Source organism: Pelophylax lessonae, assembly GCF_965119305.1.
Source record: "Pelophylax lessonae genome assembly, chromosome: 6".
NCBI classification, from domain to species: domain Eukaryota; kingdom Metazoa; phylum Chordata; class Amphibia; order Anura; family Ranidae; genus Pelophylax; species Pelophylax lessonae.
The window spans coordinates 24771086-24787957 of NC_138773.1; the positions used below are offsets into that span (position 1 = coordinate 24771086).

The window sequence follows — 16872 nt, forward strand, 5'->3', positions numbered from 1 at the left end:
ACTGGTGTCTGTGGTGCAGTGTCCGTGTCACATAGGTGTTAGTAGTGAAATGTTCCCATTCATTGGGGTCAGTGGTGTAGTGTCCCCAGAACATTGTTGTCAGTGGTTTAGTACCTCCGTTACATTAGTTAAACCTAAGGTGTAGTTCCCTTAGTGTATTGGTGTCATTGGTGTAGGGCTATAATTTCAGTGGTGTAGTTCCCTTAGTGTATTGGTGTCAGTGGTGTAGGGCTTTAATTTCAGTGGTGTAGTTCCCTTAGTGTATTGGTGTCAGTGGTGTAGGGCTCTAATTTCAGTGGTGTAGTTCCCTTAGTGTATTGGTGTCAGTGGTGTAGGGCTCTAATTTCAGTGGTGTAGTTCCCTTAGTGTATTGGTGTCAGTGGTGTAGGGCTCTAATTTCAGTGGTGTAGTTCCCTTAGTGTATTGGTGTCAGTGGTGTAGGGCTATAATTTCAGTGGTGTAGTTCCCTTAGTGTATTGGTGTCAGTGGTGTAGGGCTCTAATTTCAGTGGTGTAGTTCCCTTAGTGTATTGGTGTCAGTGGTGTAGGGCTCTAATTACAGTGGTGTAGCGCCTCCATTACATTGGTGTCAATAATTCAGTGTCCCCATTAGATTGGTGTCAGTGGGGTAATGCTCCCATTCAGTGGTGTAGCACTCCCGGCACACTGGTGTCAGTGGTGTAGTTGCCAAAAAAACCTACCCAAACATTTTGTTTTTCCTGGTGTCTGTATTCCACATTTTCTGTTCTTGTGTCGCATTATCATTGAAAATGGAAGTGAGAGGACGTCTCCTATAAAGGGCCACATATTGAAGTGAATATTGACAGAAGTTTTAGCTCTTCTTCAGTCAATCTAAAAACAACAAGAGACATTTCGCCTGGAGATACAATTTTCCATGACCATTGATATTATCATGAAAAAAGCTTAATGAATCTGTGAATAGGTTTCATGATTGGGTTAAAGAAGCCAAAATCAATATTTCTTTCTCTTTCTCTTTCTTTTTCTCTTTCCATTCGTTTCAAGTCTTCGATCTGTTCTTGATACATTTGGGCTTGCTTCTCAAGTCCTTGTTGCAGGTATAATTCCCGTTCCTGTGAAGATATTATGAGTAAATTATACATTATATACAGAAAAAATACATTAAAGCGGAGTTCCAGCCGCAAAATCGTTACAATAGATTTTGCTTCCTTAGTGTCACCTGAAAAAGAATTGGATATTCCCGATTTTTTTTTTTACCTACCTTGTTTTAGAAGAAAATATACTCACCTTTCCTTCCACTTCCTTCCTCTGCGGCCGCGGCCCGCGCCGTCACTTCCTGTCCTGCAATGCATCCTGGAAGCTCTTACTCATCACTCCCAGGAGGCAATGGGCAATGACATAGGCGGCCGGCCGCTCTTCTCTTCACGTTATTTGCAAACAGGAAATAACGCGATGATAGGCGTCCCTATGGAAACCTTTACTATGCCGATTGCATAGTACTGGGCATGCGCAAGATTTCGCGCTGCATTAATCTGCCCCCTCCAGCTAGAACCAGGAAGCAGGGCATACATTTGCATACTGCGGCTTCGGGTGACCAGAACAAAGATGGCGGCGCTCAGCAAACGTTTTATAAAGTAAGATTTTATGATTGCCATTTGCCAATCAATTATTAAACTGTGTAAAACCAGATTAGCGGATGTATGAAGGGCGGTGGATCACTGTTTGGGAAGTATTTAAAAAAAAAAAACGATTCTGTGGCTGGAACTCCGCTTTAAAGAAGAGTGCGACCAGGATATCAATAACCATAAAAATGTATATAAATCTTATAAATTCACAAAACAGTCCCACAGATCCCTATATCATGTGATTAGATGACTCAATTTTCAGGTCTATTAAATCTTATGCGACTCACTTGTTTTAGTGCCACCTTGCAGTGCCCTCACCTGGGATATATGGTCTAGATGTGCTTGTGTCCCATTAGTGTGGACCAAACAGAGAAAAAAAACTTTCAGATACCTGGATTTCACAGATATCAGTCAGGTAGACACAAAACACACCTTTATTATAAGGTCCAGAAGACTAATAAAGCACAATAGATCTCCTAAAAGAAATATCATATTTAGTCTCTAAAAAATCATAGTTTCTTCTTGCTAAGCAATGTGTTGGTTGTCAGGTTTTGAAACGTTGTGGAAATATACGTAGATGTATTTAGCATAGTTGGCATTAGGGTTGGTCCACTGGAGCTAAAAGATAATTCAGCACACCTATCAACAGACCCCCTTAGACCCTGTTATTGAATGTAATTGGAACAACCTCTCCATAAACAACAAAAAGCTGCTGCTTTTGGAAACTGAAGGTCTCATTTGAAAATGAAACTATCACATATACTAAGGATCCTTTCACACAGGCTTTCTGCCTGGCAGACTTCGTTGGATGGATCGGCCGATCCCCGCTGAGCAGGCGGGTGATAAGTCCGACTCTGCTCACTGTGCTGAAACGGACCTGGCAGAGCCCCGCTCTCCTCTCTGGGAGATCAGATGAAAAACGGGCCGCTTGTCCGTTTTCATCCGATCCTCCAGACGGATGGAAAATAAGGTTTCCATCCATCTGAATTTTTACAGACAGGATCGGATCAGAGAGCAGCGGGTGTCAGCGCTGTCATCCGCTTTTCCATAGGGGTACATGGAGCATCCGATCAGGTCTGCCTAAAAAACTGACAGATAGACCTGATCGGAAAGCCTGCGTAAAAGGGACCTTAGAGTGACTTTAAAGCGTTTGTTACCCCAGCATTTCATATTCCTGATATGTGGCTGCTGTACCATGTACTTATGTGAGAAAGTCTCCTCTTCTCTTTGTATCGCTTCCTTTATGTGAATTCCCTGATGAACCTGCCAGTCCCTCTGCTTTCTAATTAACCATGATAAAAGAAAAGGAATTGGCAGCACTCCAGGTTGAGTCAAAATCCAGATTTATTGACTGGATGTCCAGTCAATAAATCTGGATTTTGACTCAACCTGGAGTGCTGCCAATTCCTTTTCTTTTATCAAGTTTTCACTGAGGCGAGTCGGGGCATGCACCTGTGTGAGTCATCAGGCAATCACACCACCTTGAGCAGTGAGTCCTTGTCTCTTCAATTTCTAATTAACCAGTTCTTGACCGGAAGGATAATAAATAAAAATAAATAAAATAAATAAAAATCGCACAGTTGATCAAATACCACCAGAAGAAAGCTCCATTTGTGGGAAAAAAAAAACATTAATTTTATTTAGGTACAGCGTCGCACGACTGCGCAATTGTCAGTTAAAATAATGCAGTGCCGAATCGCAAAAAAATGGCCTGGTCATTAAGGAATGTTTACATTCCTTGTAATACAAAAAAAAAGTGATCAAACTTTTTTTTAAAAAAGGGACAGTATAAAAGTAAAAAATAAAAAGTAAAATAATTAAGACAAAAAAAATTTAAAGCGCCAGGTCCATCTGAGCTTGCGCGCAGAAGTGAATGCATACGCAAGTCACACCCACATATGTAAACGGTATTCAAACTACACACGTGAGGTATTGCTGCAATCGTAACTCTAAACTGCTAACCTGTAGACATTTTTAAGCCCCGGTTCACACTTGTGCGTGTACGGGGTTTGCATGTAATGTCGGAGCGCACTGCTCCGACATTACATGCGATCGGCTGTGCGGTGCGAGTTTAGCCATACACTTTGTATGGCTAAATTCGCACCGCAGCCGCACCAAACACGCACAGGACCCTTTTTGCGATCCGATCCTGTGCGAACTGCACGATCGCACTGCGATATGCGATCAAACTGGGGGTGTCGTTAAGATTACATTGACACCCCCAGCGTATCGCATATGGCAGTGTGAACTGCCGGGGGTGCGTGTGCCATGCGGGAACAGGCTGCGGATTCGCAGCCTTCCTGCACTCGCATAAGTGTGAACCGGGGCTGAAGTTTAAACTTTTATTAAGATTTTCAAGGTAAACATGTTACAGGTAAAGAAAGCATACCTGTAGACATTTTTAAAGCGTCACTTATGGAGATTTTTAAGTATGGTAGTTTGTTGCCATTCCAAGTGCCAAATGTGCCAAGTGTGCACCATTTTGAAGCATGACATGTTAGGTATCTAATTACTCAGCGTAACATTATCTTTCACATTACAGAAAAAAATGGGCTAACTTTACTGTTTCCTTATTTTTCAATTTAAAAAAAGTGTATTTTTTTTCCCAAAAAATTGCATTTGTAAGACTGCTGTGCAAATACGGTGTGGCATAATATATTACAATGATCTTCATTTTATTCTCTAGGGTCTCTGCTAAAAAAAAAAATATATATATATATACACAATATATATATATATATATATATATATATATATATATATATATACATATATATACACACACACACACACACACACACACACACACACAATATATATATATATATATATATATATATATATATATATATATATATATAAAATGTTTGGGGGTTCTAAGTAAAAAATACTGATTTTAACTTGTAAACAACAAGTGTCAGAAATAGGTTGCGGTCCTTAACCACTTTAAGACCGGAAGGATTTGCCCCCTTAATGACCAGGCCATATTTTGCGATTCGGCACTGTGTTACTATAATGGACAATTGCGCGGTCGTGGGACGCTGTACCCAAATAAAATTGATGTCCTTTTTTTTCCCACAAACAGAGCTTTCTTTTGGTGGTATTTGATCACCTGTGCGATTTTTATTTTTTGCGCTATAAACAAAAAAAGAGCGACAATTCTGAAAAAAAAAAAAAGCAATATTTTTCACATTCTGCTATATGACATTCCCAAAAAAATTAAAAATCAAAATTTTTTTAACATTTTTGGCCAATTTGTTTTCTGCTACATATTTTTTGTAAAAAAAGAATAGCAATAAGCGTATTTTGATTGGTTTGCACAAAAGTTATCGCGTCTACTAACTTCGAGAAAGATTTATGTCATTTTTAGTTTTTTTTAATTTTTTTTACTAGTAACGGTGGCGACCTGCGATTTTTTGCGGGACTGCGACATTGCGACGAACCGATCGGACCCCTAACTGACACTTTTGGGGGTACCAGTGACATTACTACAGTAATCATTGCTAAAAATATGCACTGTTACTGTATAAATGACACTGGCAGGGAAGGAGTTATCCCTATGGGTTATCAATGGGTTAAATGTGAGCCTAGGGGAGTGATTCTAACTGTGGGGGGCAGGGCCGCTGATAGGCCAGTACAACTGGCCCTGTTGTACCGGGCCCTGTGTCCTCAGCTTAGCTGGGGGGCCCGGGCAGCTTAAGAGACAGTCTGATAGTCTTCGGGTAAATGCCTGCACTAGTGGCAGAGCTCCCAGAACGTCCAAGTCCCGCCTGTCAAAATGATTTGTTGCTGGGCCCGTCTAGCATCCCAGTAACCAATCAGGTGCATGGAGACCCCGGCATGGGGAAGATGTAACTTTCTCGTCTTGAGCTGCTCCACCTCCACCTTTGCTGTACTTCCCACTGACAACAGAATAGCTGGGAGTGTGAGGAGACCGGCTATCTGGACGGGGCAACTTATGTAAGTGAGAAGAGCTCCTGCCATAGCTGCACACAGAGGAGGGGGGTCACAGAGGAGGGGGGAGAGGGGTCACACAGGTCTATTTTAGAAGGAGAGGGAGGACAGGCTTCCCCAGAGCTATTTACACTGACTGCAACCCCCACCATCCACAGTACTTGTACTATGTCTCTGGCTGTCTCCTGTATGATGCCTGCACTCTCTGGCTGCCTCCTGTATGATGCCTGCACTCTCTGGCTGCCTCCTGTATGATGCCTGCACTCTCTGGCTGTCTCCTGTATGATGCCTGCACTCTCTGGCTGTCTCCTGTATGATGCCTGCACTCTCTGACTGCCTCCTGTATGATGCCTGCACTCTCTGGCTGTCTCCTGTATGATGCCTGCACTCTCTGGCTGCCTCCTGTATGATGCCTGCACTCTCTGACTGCCTCCTGTATGATGCCTGCACTCTCTGGCTGTCTCCTGTATGATGCCTGCACTCTCTGGCTGCCTCCTGTATGATGCCTGCACTCTCTGACTGCCTCCTGTATGATGCCTGCACTCTTTGACTGTCTCCTGTATGATGCCTGCACTCTCTGACTGTCTCCTGTATGATGCCTGCACTCTCTGACTGCCTCCTGTATGATGCCTGCACTCTCTGGCTGTCTCCTGTATGATGCCTGCACTCTCTGGCTGTTTCCTGTATGATGCCTGCAGTCTCTGACTGTCTCCTGTATGATGCCTGCACTCTCTGGCTGTCTCCTGTATGATGCCTGCACTCTCTGGCTGTCTCCTGTATGATGCCTGCACTCTCTGGCTGTTTCCTGTATGATGCCTGCAGTCTCTGACTGTCTCCTGTATGATGCCTGCAGTCTCTGGCTGTCTCCTGTATGATGCCTGCACTCTCTGGCTGTCTCCTGTATGATGCCTGCACTCTCTGGCTGTTTCCTGTATGATGCCTGCACTCTCTGGCTGCCTCCTGTATGATGCCTGCACTCTCTGGCTGTCTCCTGTATGATGCCTGCACTCTCTGACTGCCTCCTGTATGATGCCTGCACTCTCTGACTGCCTCCTGTATGATGCCTGCACTCTCTGGCTGTCTCCTGTATGATGCCTGCACTCTCTGGCTGTTTCCTGTATGATGCCTGCAGTCTCTGACTGTCTCCTGTATGATGCCTGCACTCTCTGGCTGTCTCCTGTATGATGCCTGCACTCTCTGGCTGTCTCCTGTATGATGCCTGCACTCTCTGGCTGTTTCCTGTATGATGCCTGCAGTCTCTGACTGTCTCCTGTATGATGCCTGCAGTCTCTGGCTGTCTCCTGTATGATGCCTGCACTCTCTGGCTGTCTCCTGTATGATGCCTGCACTCTCTGGCTGTTTCCTGTATGATGCCTGCACTCTCTGGCTGCCTCCTGTATGATGCCTGCACTCTCTGGCTGTCTCCTGTATGATGCCTGCACTCTCTGACTGTCTCCTGTATGATGCCTGCACTCTCTGACTGCCTCCTGTATGATGCCTGCACTCTCTGGCTGTCTCCTGTATGATGCCTGCACTCTCTGGCTGTTTCCTGTATGATGCCTGCAGTCTCTGACTGTCTCCTGTATGATGCCTGCACTCTCTGGCTGTCTCCTGTATGATGCCTGCACTCTCTGGCTGTCTCCTGTATGATGCCTGCACTCTCTGGCTGTTTCCTGTATGATGCCTGCAGTCTCTGACTGTCTCCTGTATGATGCCTGCACTCTCTGGCTGTCTCCTGTATGATGCCTGCACTCTCTGGCTGTCTCCTGTATGATGCCTGCACTCTCTGGCTGTCTCCTGTATGATGCCTGCACTCTCTGGCTGCCTCCTGTATGATGCCTGCACTCTCTGGCTGCCTCCTGTATGATGCCTGCACTCTCTGGCTGCCTCCTGTATGATGCCTGCACTCTCTGGCTGCCTCCTGTATGATGCCTGCACTCTCTGGCTGCCTCCTGTATGATGCCTGCACTCTCTGACTGTCTCCTGTATGATGCCTGCAGTCTCTGACTGTCTCCTGTATGATGCCTGCACTCTCTGACTGTCTCCTGTATGATGCCTGCAGTCTCTGACTGTCTCCTGTATGATGCCTGCAGTCTCTGACTGTCTCCTGTATGATGCCTGCACTCTCTGGCTGTCTCCTGTATGATGCCAGCAGTCTCTGACTGCCTCTTGTATGATGCCTGCACTCTCTGGCTGCCTCCTGTATGATGCCTGCACTCTCTGGCTGTCTCCTGTATGATGCCTGCACTCTCTGGCTGTTTCCTGTATGATGCCTGCAGTCTCTGGCTGTCTCCTGTATGATGCCTGCACTCTCTGGCTGTTTCCTGTATGATGCCTGCACTCTCTGGCTGCCTCCTGTATGATGCCTGCACTCTCTGGCTGCCTCCTGTATGATGCCTGCACTCTCTGGCTGTCTCCTGTATGATGCCTGCACTCTCTGGCTGCCTCCTGTATGATGCCTGCAGTCTCTGGCTGTCTCCTGTATGATGCCTGCACTCTCTGGCTGTCTCCTGTATGATGCCTGCACTCTCTGGCTGTCTCCTGTATGATGCCTGCACTCTCTGGCTGCCTCCTGTATGATGCCTGCAGTCTCTGGCTGTCTCCTGTATGATGCCTGCACTCTCTGGCTGTCTCCTGTATGATGCCTGCACTCTCTGGCTGTCTCCTGTATGATGCCTGCACTCTCTGGCTGTCTCCTGTATGATGCCTGCACTCTCTGGCTGTCTCCTGTATGATGCCTGCACTCTCTGGCTGCCTCCTGTATGATGCCTGCACTCTCTGGCTGCCTCCTGTATGATGCCTGCACTCTCTGGCTGCCTCCTGTATGATGCCTGCAGTCTCTGGCTGTCTCCTGTATGATGCCTGCACTCTCTGGCTGTTTCCTGTATGATGCCTGCACTCTCTGGCTGCCTCCTGTATGATGCCTGCACTCTCTGGCTGCCTCCTGTATGATGCCTGCACTCTCTGGCTGTCTCCTGTATGATGCCTGCACTCTCTGGCTGCCTCCTGTATGATGCCTGCACTCTCGGGCTGTCTCCTGTATGATGCCTGCACTCTCTGGCTGTCTCCTGTATGATGCCTGCACTCTCTGGCTGTCTCCTGTATGATGCCTGCACTCTCTGGCTGCCTCCTGTATGATGCCTGCAGTCTCTGGCTGTCTCCTGTATGATGCCTGCACTCTCTGGCTGTCTCCTGTATGATGCCTGCACTCTCTGGCTGTCTCCTGTATGATGCCTGCACTCTCTGGCTGTCTCCTGTATGATGCCTGCACTCTCTGGCTGTCTCCTGTATGATGCCTGCACTCTCTGGCTGTCTCCTGTATGATGCCTGCACTCTCTGGCTGTCTCCTGTATGATGCCTGCACTCTCTGGCTGTCTCCTGTATGATGCCTGCACTCTCTGGCTGCCTCCTGTATGATGCCTGCAGTCTCTGGCTGCCTCCTGTATGATGCCTGCACTCTCTGGCTGTCTCCTGTATGATGCCTGCACTCTCTGGCTGCCTCCTGTATGATGCCTGCACTCTCTGGCTGCCTCCTGTATGATGCCTGCAGTCTCTGGCTGCCTCCTGTATGATGCCTGCACTCTCTGGCTGCCTCCTGTATGATGCCTGCACTCTCTGGCTGTCTCCTGTATGATGCCTGCACTCTCTGGCTGTCTCCTGTATGATGCCTGCACTCTCTGGCTGTTTCCTGTATGATGCCTGCAGTCTCTGGCTGTCTCCTGTATGATGCCTGCAGTCTCTGACTGTCTCCTGTATGATGCCTGCAGTCTTTGACTGTCTCCTGTATGATGCCTGCACTCTCTGGCTGTCTCCTGTATGATGCCTGCACTCTCTGGCTGTCTCCTGTATGATGCCTGCACTCTCTGGCTGCCTCCTGTATGATGCCTGCACTCTCTGGCTGCCTCCTGTATGATGCCTGCACTCTCTGGCTGCCTCCTGTATGATGCCTGCACTCTCTGGCTGTCTCCTGTATGATGCCTGCACTCTTTGACTGTCTCCTGTATGATGCCTGCACTCTCTGGCTGTCTCCTGTATGATGCCTGCACTCTCTGGCTGCCTCCTGTATGATGCCTGCACTCTCTGGCTGCCTCCTGTATGATGCCTGCACTCTCTGGCTGTCTCCTGTATGATGCCTGCACTCTCTGGCTGTCTCCTGTATGATGCCTGCACTCTCTGGCTGTCTCCTGTATGATGCCTGCACTCTCTGGCTGTCTCCTGTATGATGCCTGCAGTCTCTGACTGTCTCCTGTATGATGCCTGCACTCTCTGGCTGTCTCCTGTATGATGCCTGCACTCTCTGGCTGTCTCCTGTATGATGCCTGCACTCTCTGGCTGTTTCCTGTATGATGCCTGCAGTCTCTGACTGTCTCCTGTATGATGCCTGCAGTCTCTGACTGTCTCCTGTATGATGCCTGCAGTCTCTGACTGTCTCCTGTATGATGCCTGCACTCTGGCTGTCTCCTGTATGATGCCTGCACTCTCTGGCTGTCTCCTGTATGATGCCTGCACTCTCTGGCTGTCTCCTGTATGATGCCTGCACTCTCTGGCTGCCTCCTGTATGATGCCTGCACTCTCTGGCTGCCTCCTGTATGATGCCTGCACTCTCTGGCTGTCTCCTGTATGATGCCTGCACTCTCTGGCTGTCTCCTGTATGATGCCTGCACTCTCTGGCTGCCTCCTGTATGATGCCTGCACTCTCTGGCTGCCTCCTGTATGATGCCTGCACTCTCTGGCTGCCTCCTGTATGATGCCTGCACTCTCTGGCTGCCTCCTGTATGATGCCTGCACTCTCTGGCTGTCTCCTGTATGATGCCTGCACTCTCTGGCTGTCTCCTGTATGATGCCTGCACTCTCTGGCTGTCTCCTGTATGATGCCTGCACTCTCTGGCTGTCTCCTGTATGATGCCTGCACTCTCTGGCTGTCTCCTGTATGATGCCTGCACTCTCTGGCTGTCTCCTGTATGATGCCTGCACTCTCTGGCTGTTTCCTGTATGATGCCTGCAGTCTCTGGCTGTCTCCTGTATGATGCCTGCACTCTCTGGCTGTCTCCTGTATGATGCCTGCACTCTCTGGCTGCCTCCTGTATGATGCCTGCACTCTCTGGCTGTCTCCTGTATGATGCCTGCAGTCTCTGGCTGCCTCCTGTATGATTCCTGCAGTCTCTGGCTGTCTACTGTATGATGCCTGCACTCTCTGGCTGCCTCCTGTATGATGCCTGCAGTCTCTGGCTGTCTCCTGTATAATGCCTGCAGTCTCTGGCTGTCTCCTGTATGATGCCTGCACTCTCTGGCTGTCTCCTGTATGATGCCTTCACTCTCTGGCTGTCTCCTGTATGATGCCTGCACTCTCTGGCTGTCTCCTGTATGATGCCTGCACTCTCTGGCTGCCTCCTGTATGATGCCTGCACTCTCTGGCTGCCTCCTGTATGATGCCTGCACTCTCTGGCTGCCTCCTGTATGATGCCTGCACTCTCTGGCTGTCTCCTGTATGATGCCTGCAGTCTCTGGCTGCCTCCTGTATGATGCCTGCACTCTCTGGCTGCCTCCTGTATGATGCCTGCAGTCTCTGACACCATGGTTTACCGCACCAGGTGACACTAACCCTAGTGATGTTACTGCCCCCCGCTCTGCTGCTTTTACTAGCAGGGGTGTAATTGCCATTTTTGGGCCCCTCTCTGACCTCTGTGCTGGTGCGAGTGAAGGGACTTTTTTTTATATTTTTTCGGACGCATGTGAATTCCGGGCCCAATCCTCATGGTGGCACAATTTCAAGTCCCGGCCGCCTGCCGCCTATTTTCTTCCCTTGCAGAGTGATCTTCCTCCGCTCAGCTCTGAGTTAGGCGCGAGACAGAGAGTGAGTGGCTGTGCGGCGGGCAGAAGCAGCTGATTGTCCGTTGTGAGTTTTATACTGCATTGCACTGCACACTTACTGCACATATTTACTATGGATGCCAATATGGCATGGTGTGGCGATTGTACTGCACTCTGCACATATTTACTATGAATGGCGTGGCATGATAAATTATCACTTGAAGACAAACTTGCACTTTGTTTCAAGGCGGGGTCTGGGGAGGGGCCAGGGGTGGGGCTGAAGGGGGCCCCGTCAGGTAGGCTGCATGGGGCCCCATGATTTCTATCAGCGGCCCTGGTGGGGGGTGTGGCTTGTGAAATGACCATAGAGACATGTGATCTTATATAGAAGGATCACATGAGCTCTGTGATCATTTCAGGGAGAAGAACGGTCAGCTGTGTTTACAACAGCAGACCGTCCTTCTCTCTCTGCGGGGAACGATCGCGATTGTCAGGCGGCAATCAGAGCCGCCTGACCCGTGCATTGGCTTCCCCGCTGCCGAGTAGGGGCGGGAGTGCTCCACCAGCGGCGCACGCTCGCCCCCTATCTTCCCACGCGCAACCGACCGTCGGTTTGCGCAGGAGAGCCACCCTGCCGCAGTAAAAAAGCAGTGGGTGGTCGGGAAGTGGTTAAGTGGCTAGCTATGCTGGGAGCCTGCTCTCCTCCAATGATCAGACTTGTCCTGACACACCTCCCCTGCCCAGCTATTCACTGGGAACCTCAGTGTCCTGTTGTTTCTTTTCCTCCCAGCTCCTATGCTGCCAAGAATAGAGGGAATGTGATCACCTATAAAAAATGGTATGTAATGTTTTTTTTTTTTTTTGTTATATCTATACAAAAATGTTTTGCCTTTCATTGCAATTTTAAACTGAATGGAATGTTTTACAAGGTGATCTTTACAATCACTTTATTGAAGACCAGTGACCTGAACCTCTCCTTCCCCCCCTCACTTCCATTGGCTGTGGCCACATAGTGCCTCAGAAGTTTACCTTATTTTCTGTATATTCTGGATCCATTATTCTCTGAACCAGCTACCTGTTCTGGCCTGTTTCTCTTTCTGTTACTTTATCATCCTATTTGACCCTACTCTACCTAAGTTCCCTTCTCCTCTGTTTGTACATAGTTAGCATAATTGCCAACTGTCCCGTTTTTGCCGAGACAGTCCTGGCAAATAGGAGCCTGTCCCGGGAAATTTACATTGTCCCGGCAATGTACTTATTTACACTTAGCACTTTATTTATATTTACATATTCCATTTTTTGTATGGTCACACCTGAGCACATTGGACACTTTAGAATTGCAGGGAATTGTGATGAGAATTTTAAACTTTAGGCAGAAGTAGTGCAGCTGAATGGGAGAATTATTCCAACTCTGCTACTTTGGCCTCAAGTTTAAAATTCTCTTTTCAAGTTCCTGTAATTCTCTCTTCATTGAGTAGACCCTATAATCTGATGATAAGTAGGGGGAGATTAATTATGTGGAGTGGGCGGAGCTTCAGGGAAGTGGGTGTGGTAAGTAATTGATCGCTGTGCTGCAAAGTGACTCTGGAAATGTTTTACAAATGTTGGCAACTATGAGTTAGTTGGGTAGTTAGTTTTCCACTTTTTTCGTGTCTTCACCAGGTTGCTTTATTTTTGCTGTATATATTTTATGTCACTTGTTTTTTGTGATTTACAACATAAAATAAAAAGGTTTCTTTCCTTAAGCTTAAGTCTGATTACCTCTGTGTAGCTTCTATGTTATTGGTACATTAGCGCTGAAGGATACAGGGCCAATTTTCACTATATGCTAGAGCTGCACGATTAATCGTATGAAAATCGCGATCTCGATTCACCCCCCCCCCTGACGATCTAAACCTGACATATGCTCGATTCTTTGCATAGCTGAGGGAGCAGAGAAAACAGCTGTGCAAAACTCCCAGTAACTATAAACAAAATGATTACATTGTATCTTTCCTCCCGCAAACGCCTATCAGCTAGGTCTCCCAGTAACTATAAACAAAATTATTACATTGTATCTTTTCCTTCCCTCTGCCAGGGAGAAAGGAAGTTTAACCTCTTAAAGACTAGACCTTTTTCTGACATTTGTTGCTTGCAAGTTAAAATCAGTTTTTTTTGCTAGAAAAGTACTTAGAACCCCCAAACATTTTATATATATTTTTTAGCAAAGACCCTACAGAATAAAATGGCGATTGTTGTAATATTTTATGTCACACTGTATTTGCGCAGCAGTCTTTCAAACGCAATTAATAAACTTTAATGAATAAAAAAAAAAAATGTAACAGTAAATTTATCCCAATTTTTTTTTGTTACACAGAGAATCGTGAGAGAATCGTGATCTTTATTCCAAGCTAAAAAATCGTGATTCTCATTTTGACCAGAATCGTGCAGCTCTACTATATGCAGTGACAGATGTTTTACTGCATCTTAAAATGTCTGTCACTGCAGAGACACACAGGAAATAATTGTTGCCTATGTGTCCCATTCGCACTGCACTGCAGCATGCTGCGAGAAAATGCAGACATGCTACATTTTATCGCAGCACACCAGCTCTGGTGCACTACAATGTCAGGCAGCGTAGCGAAGCGCAGCACATCAATCTGCCCAACATTCCAGCAAATGGTGTGTATGATTTGTACACTTCAAATAAAGCTCTTACAAAACAAACAAAACAAAAAGGGACTTTTCAGTAGCAGAATCTTGCACCACACTGCCCCCTAGTGCAGTTGAAAAAAGAGAGCTGTTGCAGCGGTAAAGCGATGTGGCAGCTCTCCATATAGTGTAAATTTGCCCTCAAGCTTGTGGTATCCTAATAGTCACTCGGGTTCCTGTAGGATCTTGTTGGTGTTTTGGCATAAGCCCCGTCTGGATAGTTAACCGGTTCCCATCTGGCCTATTGCATAAGGACACCGGCGGGAACCTCTTGTCGATTTGGGCAAACATCGTAAGACACCCCCCTGGATCGCGCCCCACACAGGGCAGTGCAGTGGTGCAATCTGTCACCCGGATGAGTCCACCAGACACAGCTGATGACTAATCCCTATATGAAATTTCAATAAACAAATTCATTAGTTTTACCCTTTCCTTGTCAGTAATGATTTGTTCCATTTTCTCTGCCATTAATTTTTTGTCGTTCTCCATCTTCTCCATCAGCTCCTTTACGGTCTCCTGAATGCTGGTATTCTGAGCCTCTTCCATCAACTTTTGGTTATCCTCTTCCAGTTCTCGCATTTTCATTTCCATCTCCTCACATTTCTTTCTAGTTTTTTCCTCTGCAAAAAAGTACAAATATAAATTAGAATGATAAACAGGATGTTTTATTATAGTATGTCTGGGGAGGCAAACCCTAAGCCCGGGTTAACATACACTGAACAAAATTATAAATGCAACACAAAGGTTGAGATACCGGAAGAACCCTGGTATTGCTTATTTCACGGAACTAAGAGCTCAGTAAAACATTATAAAGCTTCATTGGTTCCTCACCTAATGAATGCTGCAAAGCAGGGGCGTAACTACAGGGGTTGCAGGGGTTGCAATCGCTACCGGTCCCCATGCTCCAGGGGGCCCGGTAGCAAACCATTGGGTGAACTTCCAGGATCGCAAAGGTCACACTTGCAACCGGACCCTGGCATTGCACCACTGTGGGGAGGCCCCAAGATTGCAGGAAGGGGGCCCACTGCAGAACTTGTGAAAGAATCCTGCTGCGGGACCGTAATAAAAGGCCATGCAACGAGTGTAAAGAGCCCCAGGATTAGTGGGAAGAGCCCTGGGCTTGAAGGTAAGGGCCCCGGCCAGGGGTCTGGGGGGCCCTTCATGGTTTCTTGCATCAGGGCCCTGAAGGTTCTAGTTACGCCTCTGCTGCAAAGGGTTTGATTCCATTATTTTGGCAGAGAGAAGACGCACGAGTGGAGGGAAGATGAACCAGAAGGGTGGGATAATAACTGGAAAGATTGGATAGAGTTTAAAAAAACAAGGGAATATACCAAATGGAGCGGGGAAACAGGAAATATTTCAGTATGAGTACGAAGGGTAAATGGAAGGAGGGGGGGGGGTGGAGGGAGGATATATGATAAAATTTAAATTTGATGATGTGGTTTTTTTACTATGTATTTTGTACTTTTGAAAATCAAGCAATAAAATAAATATATATATAAAAAAAAAGGTATTTGAGGCCAGAACTCCGCTTTAAATCAGTGGATGCCGCAGATTTTAATCATTCTGTGCAAAGAGCTGAGACAATGCATGCATGATAATGAATGTTCCTTACCTTCCTCTTCCTTCTCTTTCTGGCTTAGAGCATTATCTTCTTGTATAATGTATATCTCATCTTCTTGTTTAGACTTCTTGTATTCATGTAGCACCTCATCTGCCTGTAGAACAGGGACATGGGTGGAAATTTATTACTGGAAAGAAGTTAAACCCTGTATGACAAAATATATAACGTGCAAGCCTGTGAGAGCGCTGTCCACCTGTCCATCATCCAGACCTGTTGAAATCACACTTTTTCAAGCTTATGGGTGCCCTAAAAAACCCAGAACCCCCAAATCACCCCCTAGATTCTTATAACTCTTGGGAACTACGCTAGTGAGATCTTTACACTTACGTTCTCAAATCCACCCACCTGCCACCGGAATTGTGAAGATTTTTGATTACATATTATACAGTGCATTGCGAAAGTATTCGGCCCCCTTGAACTTTTCGACCTTTTGCCACATTGCAGGCTTCAAACATAAAGATATAATACTGTAATTTGCAATTTTGTGAAGAATCGACAACAAGTGGGACACAATCATGAAGTGGAACGAAATTTATTGGATATTTCAAACTTTTTTAACAAATAAAAAACTGAAAAATTGGGCGTGCAAAATTATTCAGCCCCCTTAAGTTAATACTTTGTAGCGCCACCTTTTGCTGTGATTACAGATGTAAGTCACTTGGGGTATGTCTCTATCAGTTTTGCACATTGAGAGACTGAAATTTTTGCCCATTCCTCCTTGCAAAACAGCTCGAGCTCAGTGAGGTTGGATGGAGAACGTTTGTGAACAGCAGTTTTCAGTTCTTTCCACAGATTCTCGATTTGGATTCAGGTCTGGACTTTGACTTGGCCATTCTAACACCTGGATATGTTTATTTGTGAACCATTCCATTGTAGATTTTGCTTTATGTTTTGCATCACTGTCTTGTTAGAAGACAAATCTCCGTCCCAGTCTCAGGTCTTTTGCAGACTCCATCAGGTTTTCTTCCAGAATGGTCCTGTATTTGGCTCCATCCATCTTCCCATTAATTTTAACCATCTTCCCTGTCCCTGCTGAAGAAAAGCAGGCCCAAACCATGATGCTGCCACCACCATGTTTGACAGTGGGGATGGTGTGTTCAGGGTGATGAGCTGTGTTGCTTTTACGCCAAACATAACGTTTTGCATTGTTGCCAAAAAGTTTGATTTTGGTTTCATCTGACCAGAGCAC

The 16872-nt window shown here is 46.5% G+C and overlaps 1 protein-coding gene across 1 annotated transcript in view; it reads right to left on the bottom strand.

Moving 5' to 3' along the window:
- Positions 1-910: 910 nt before the first annotated feature.
- LOC309558499 (guanylate-binding protein 2-like) overlaps positions 911-16872 on the bottom strand; it is a gene marked incomplete at its 3' end in the record, with an annotated part of 44090 nt that continues 28128 nt past the window's right edge. Inside the window, exons 8-10 of the mRNA XM_082261579.1 lie at positions 15675-15777; positions 14486-14679; positions 911-1090 (exon numbers count right to left, since the gene is read on the bottom strand). Coding sequence (XP_082117705.1) covers positions 911-1090; positions 14486-14679; positions 15675-15777 — 477 coding nt within the window. The remainder of the gene's footprint in view (positions 1091-14485; positions 14680-15674; positions 15778-16872) is intronic.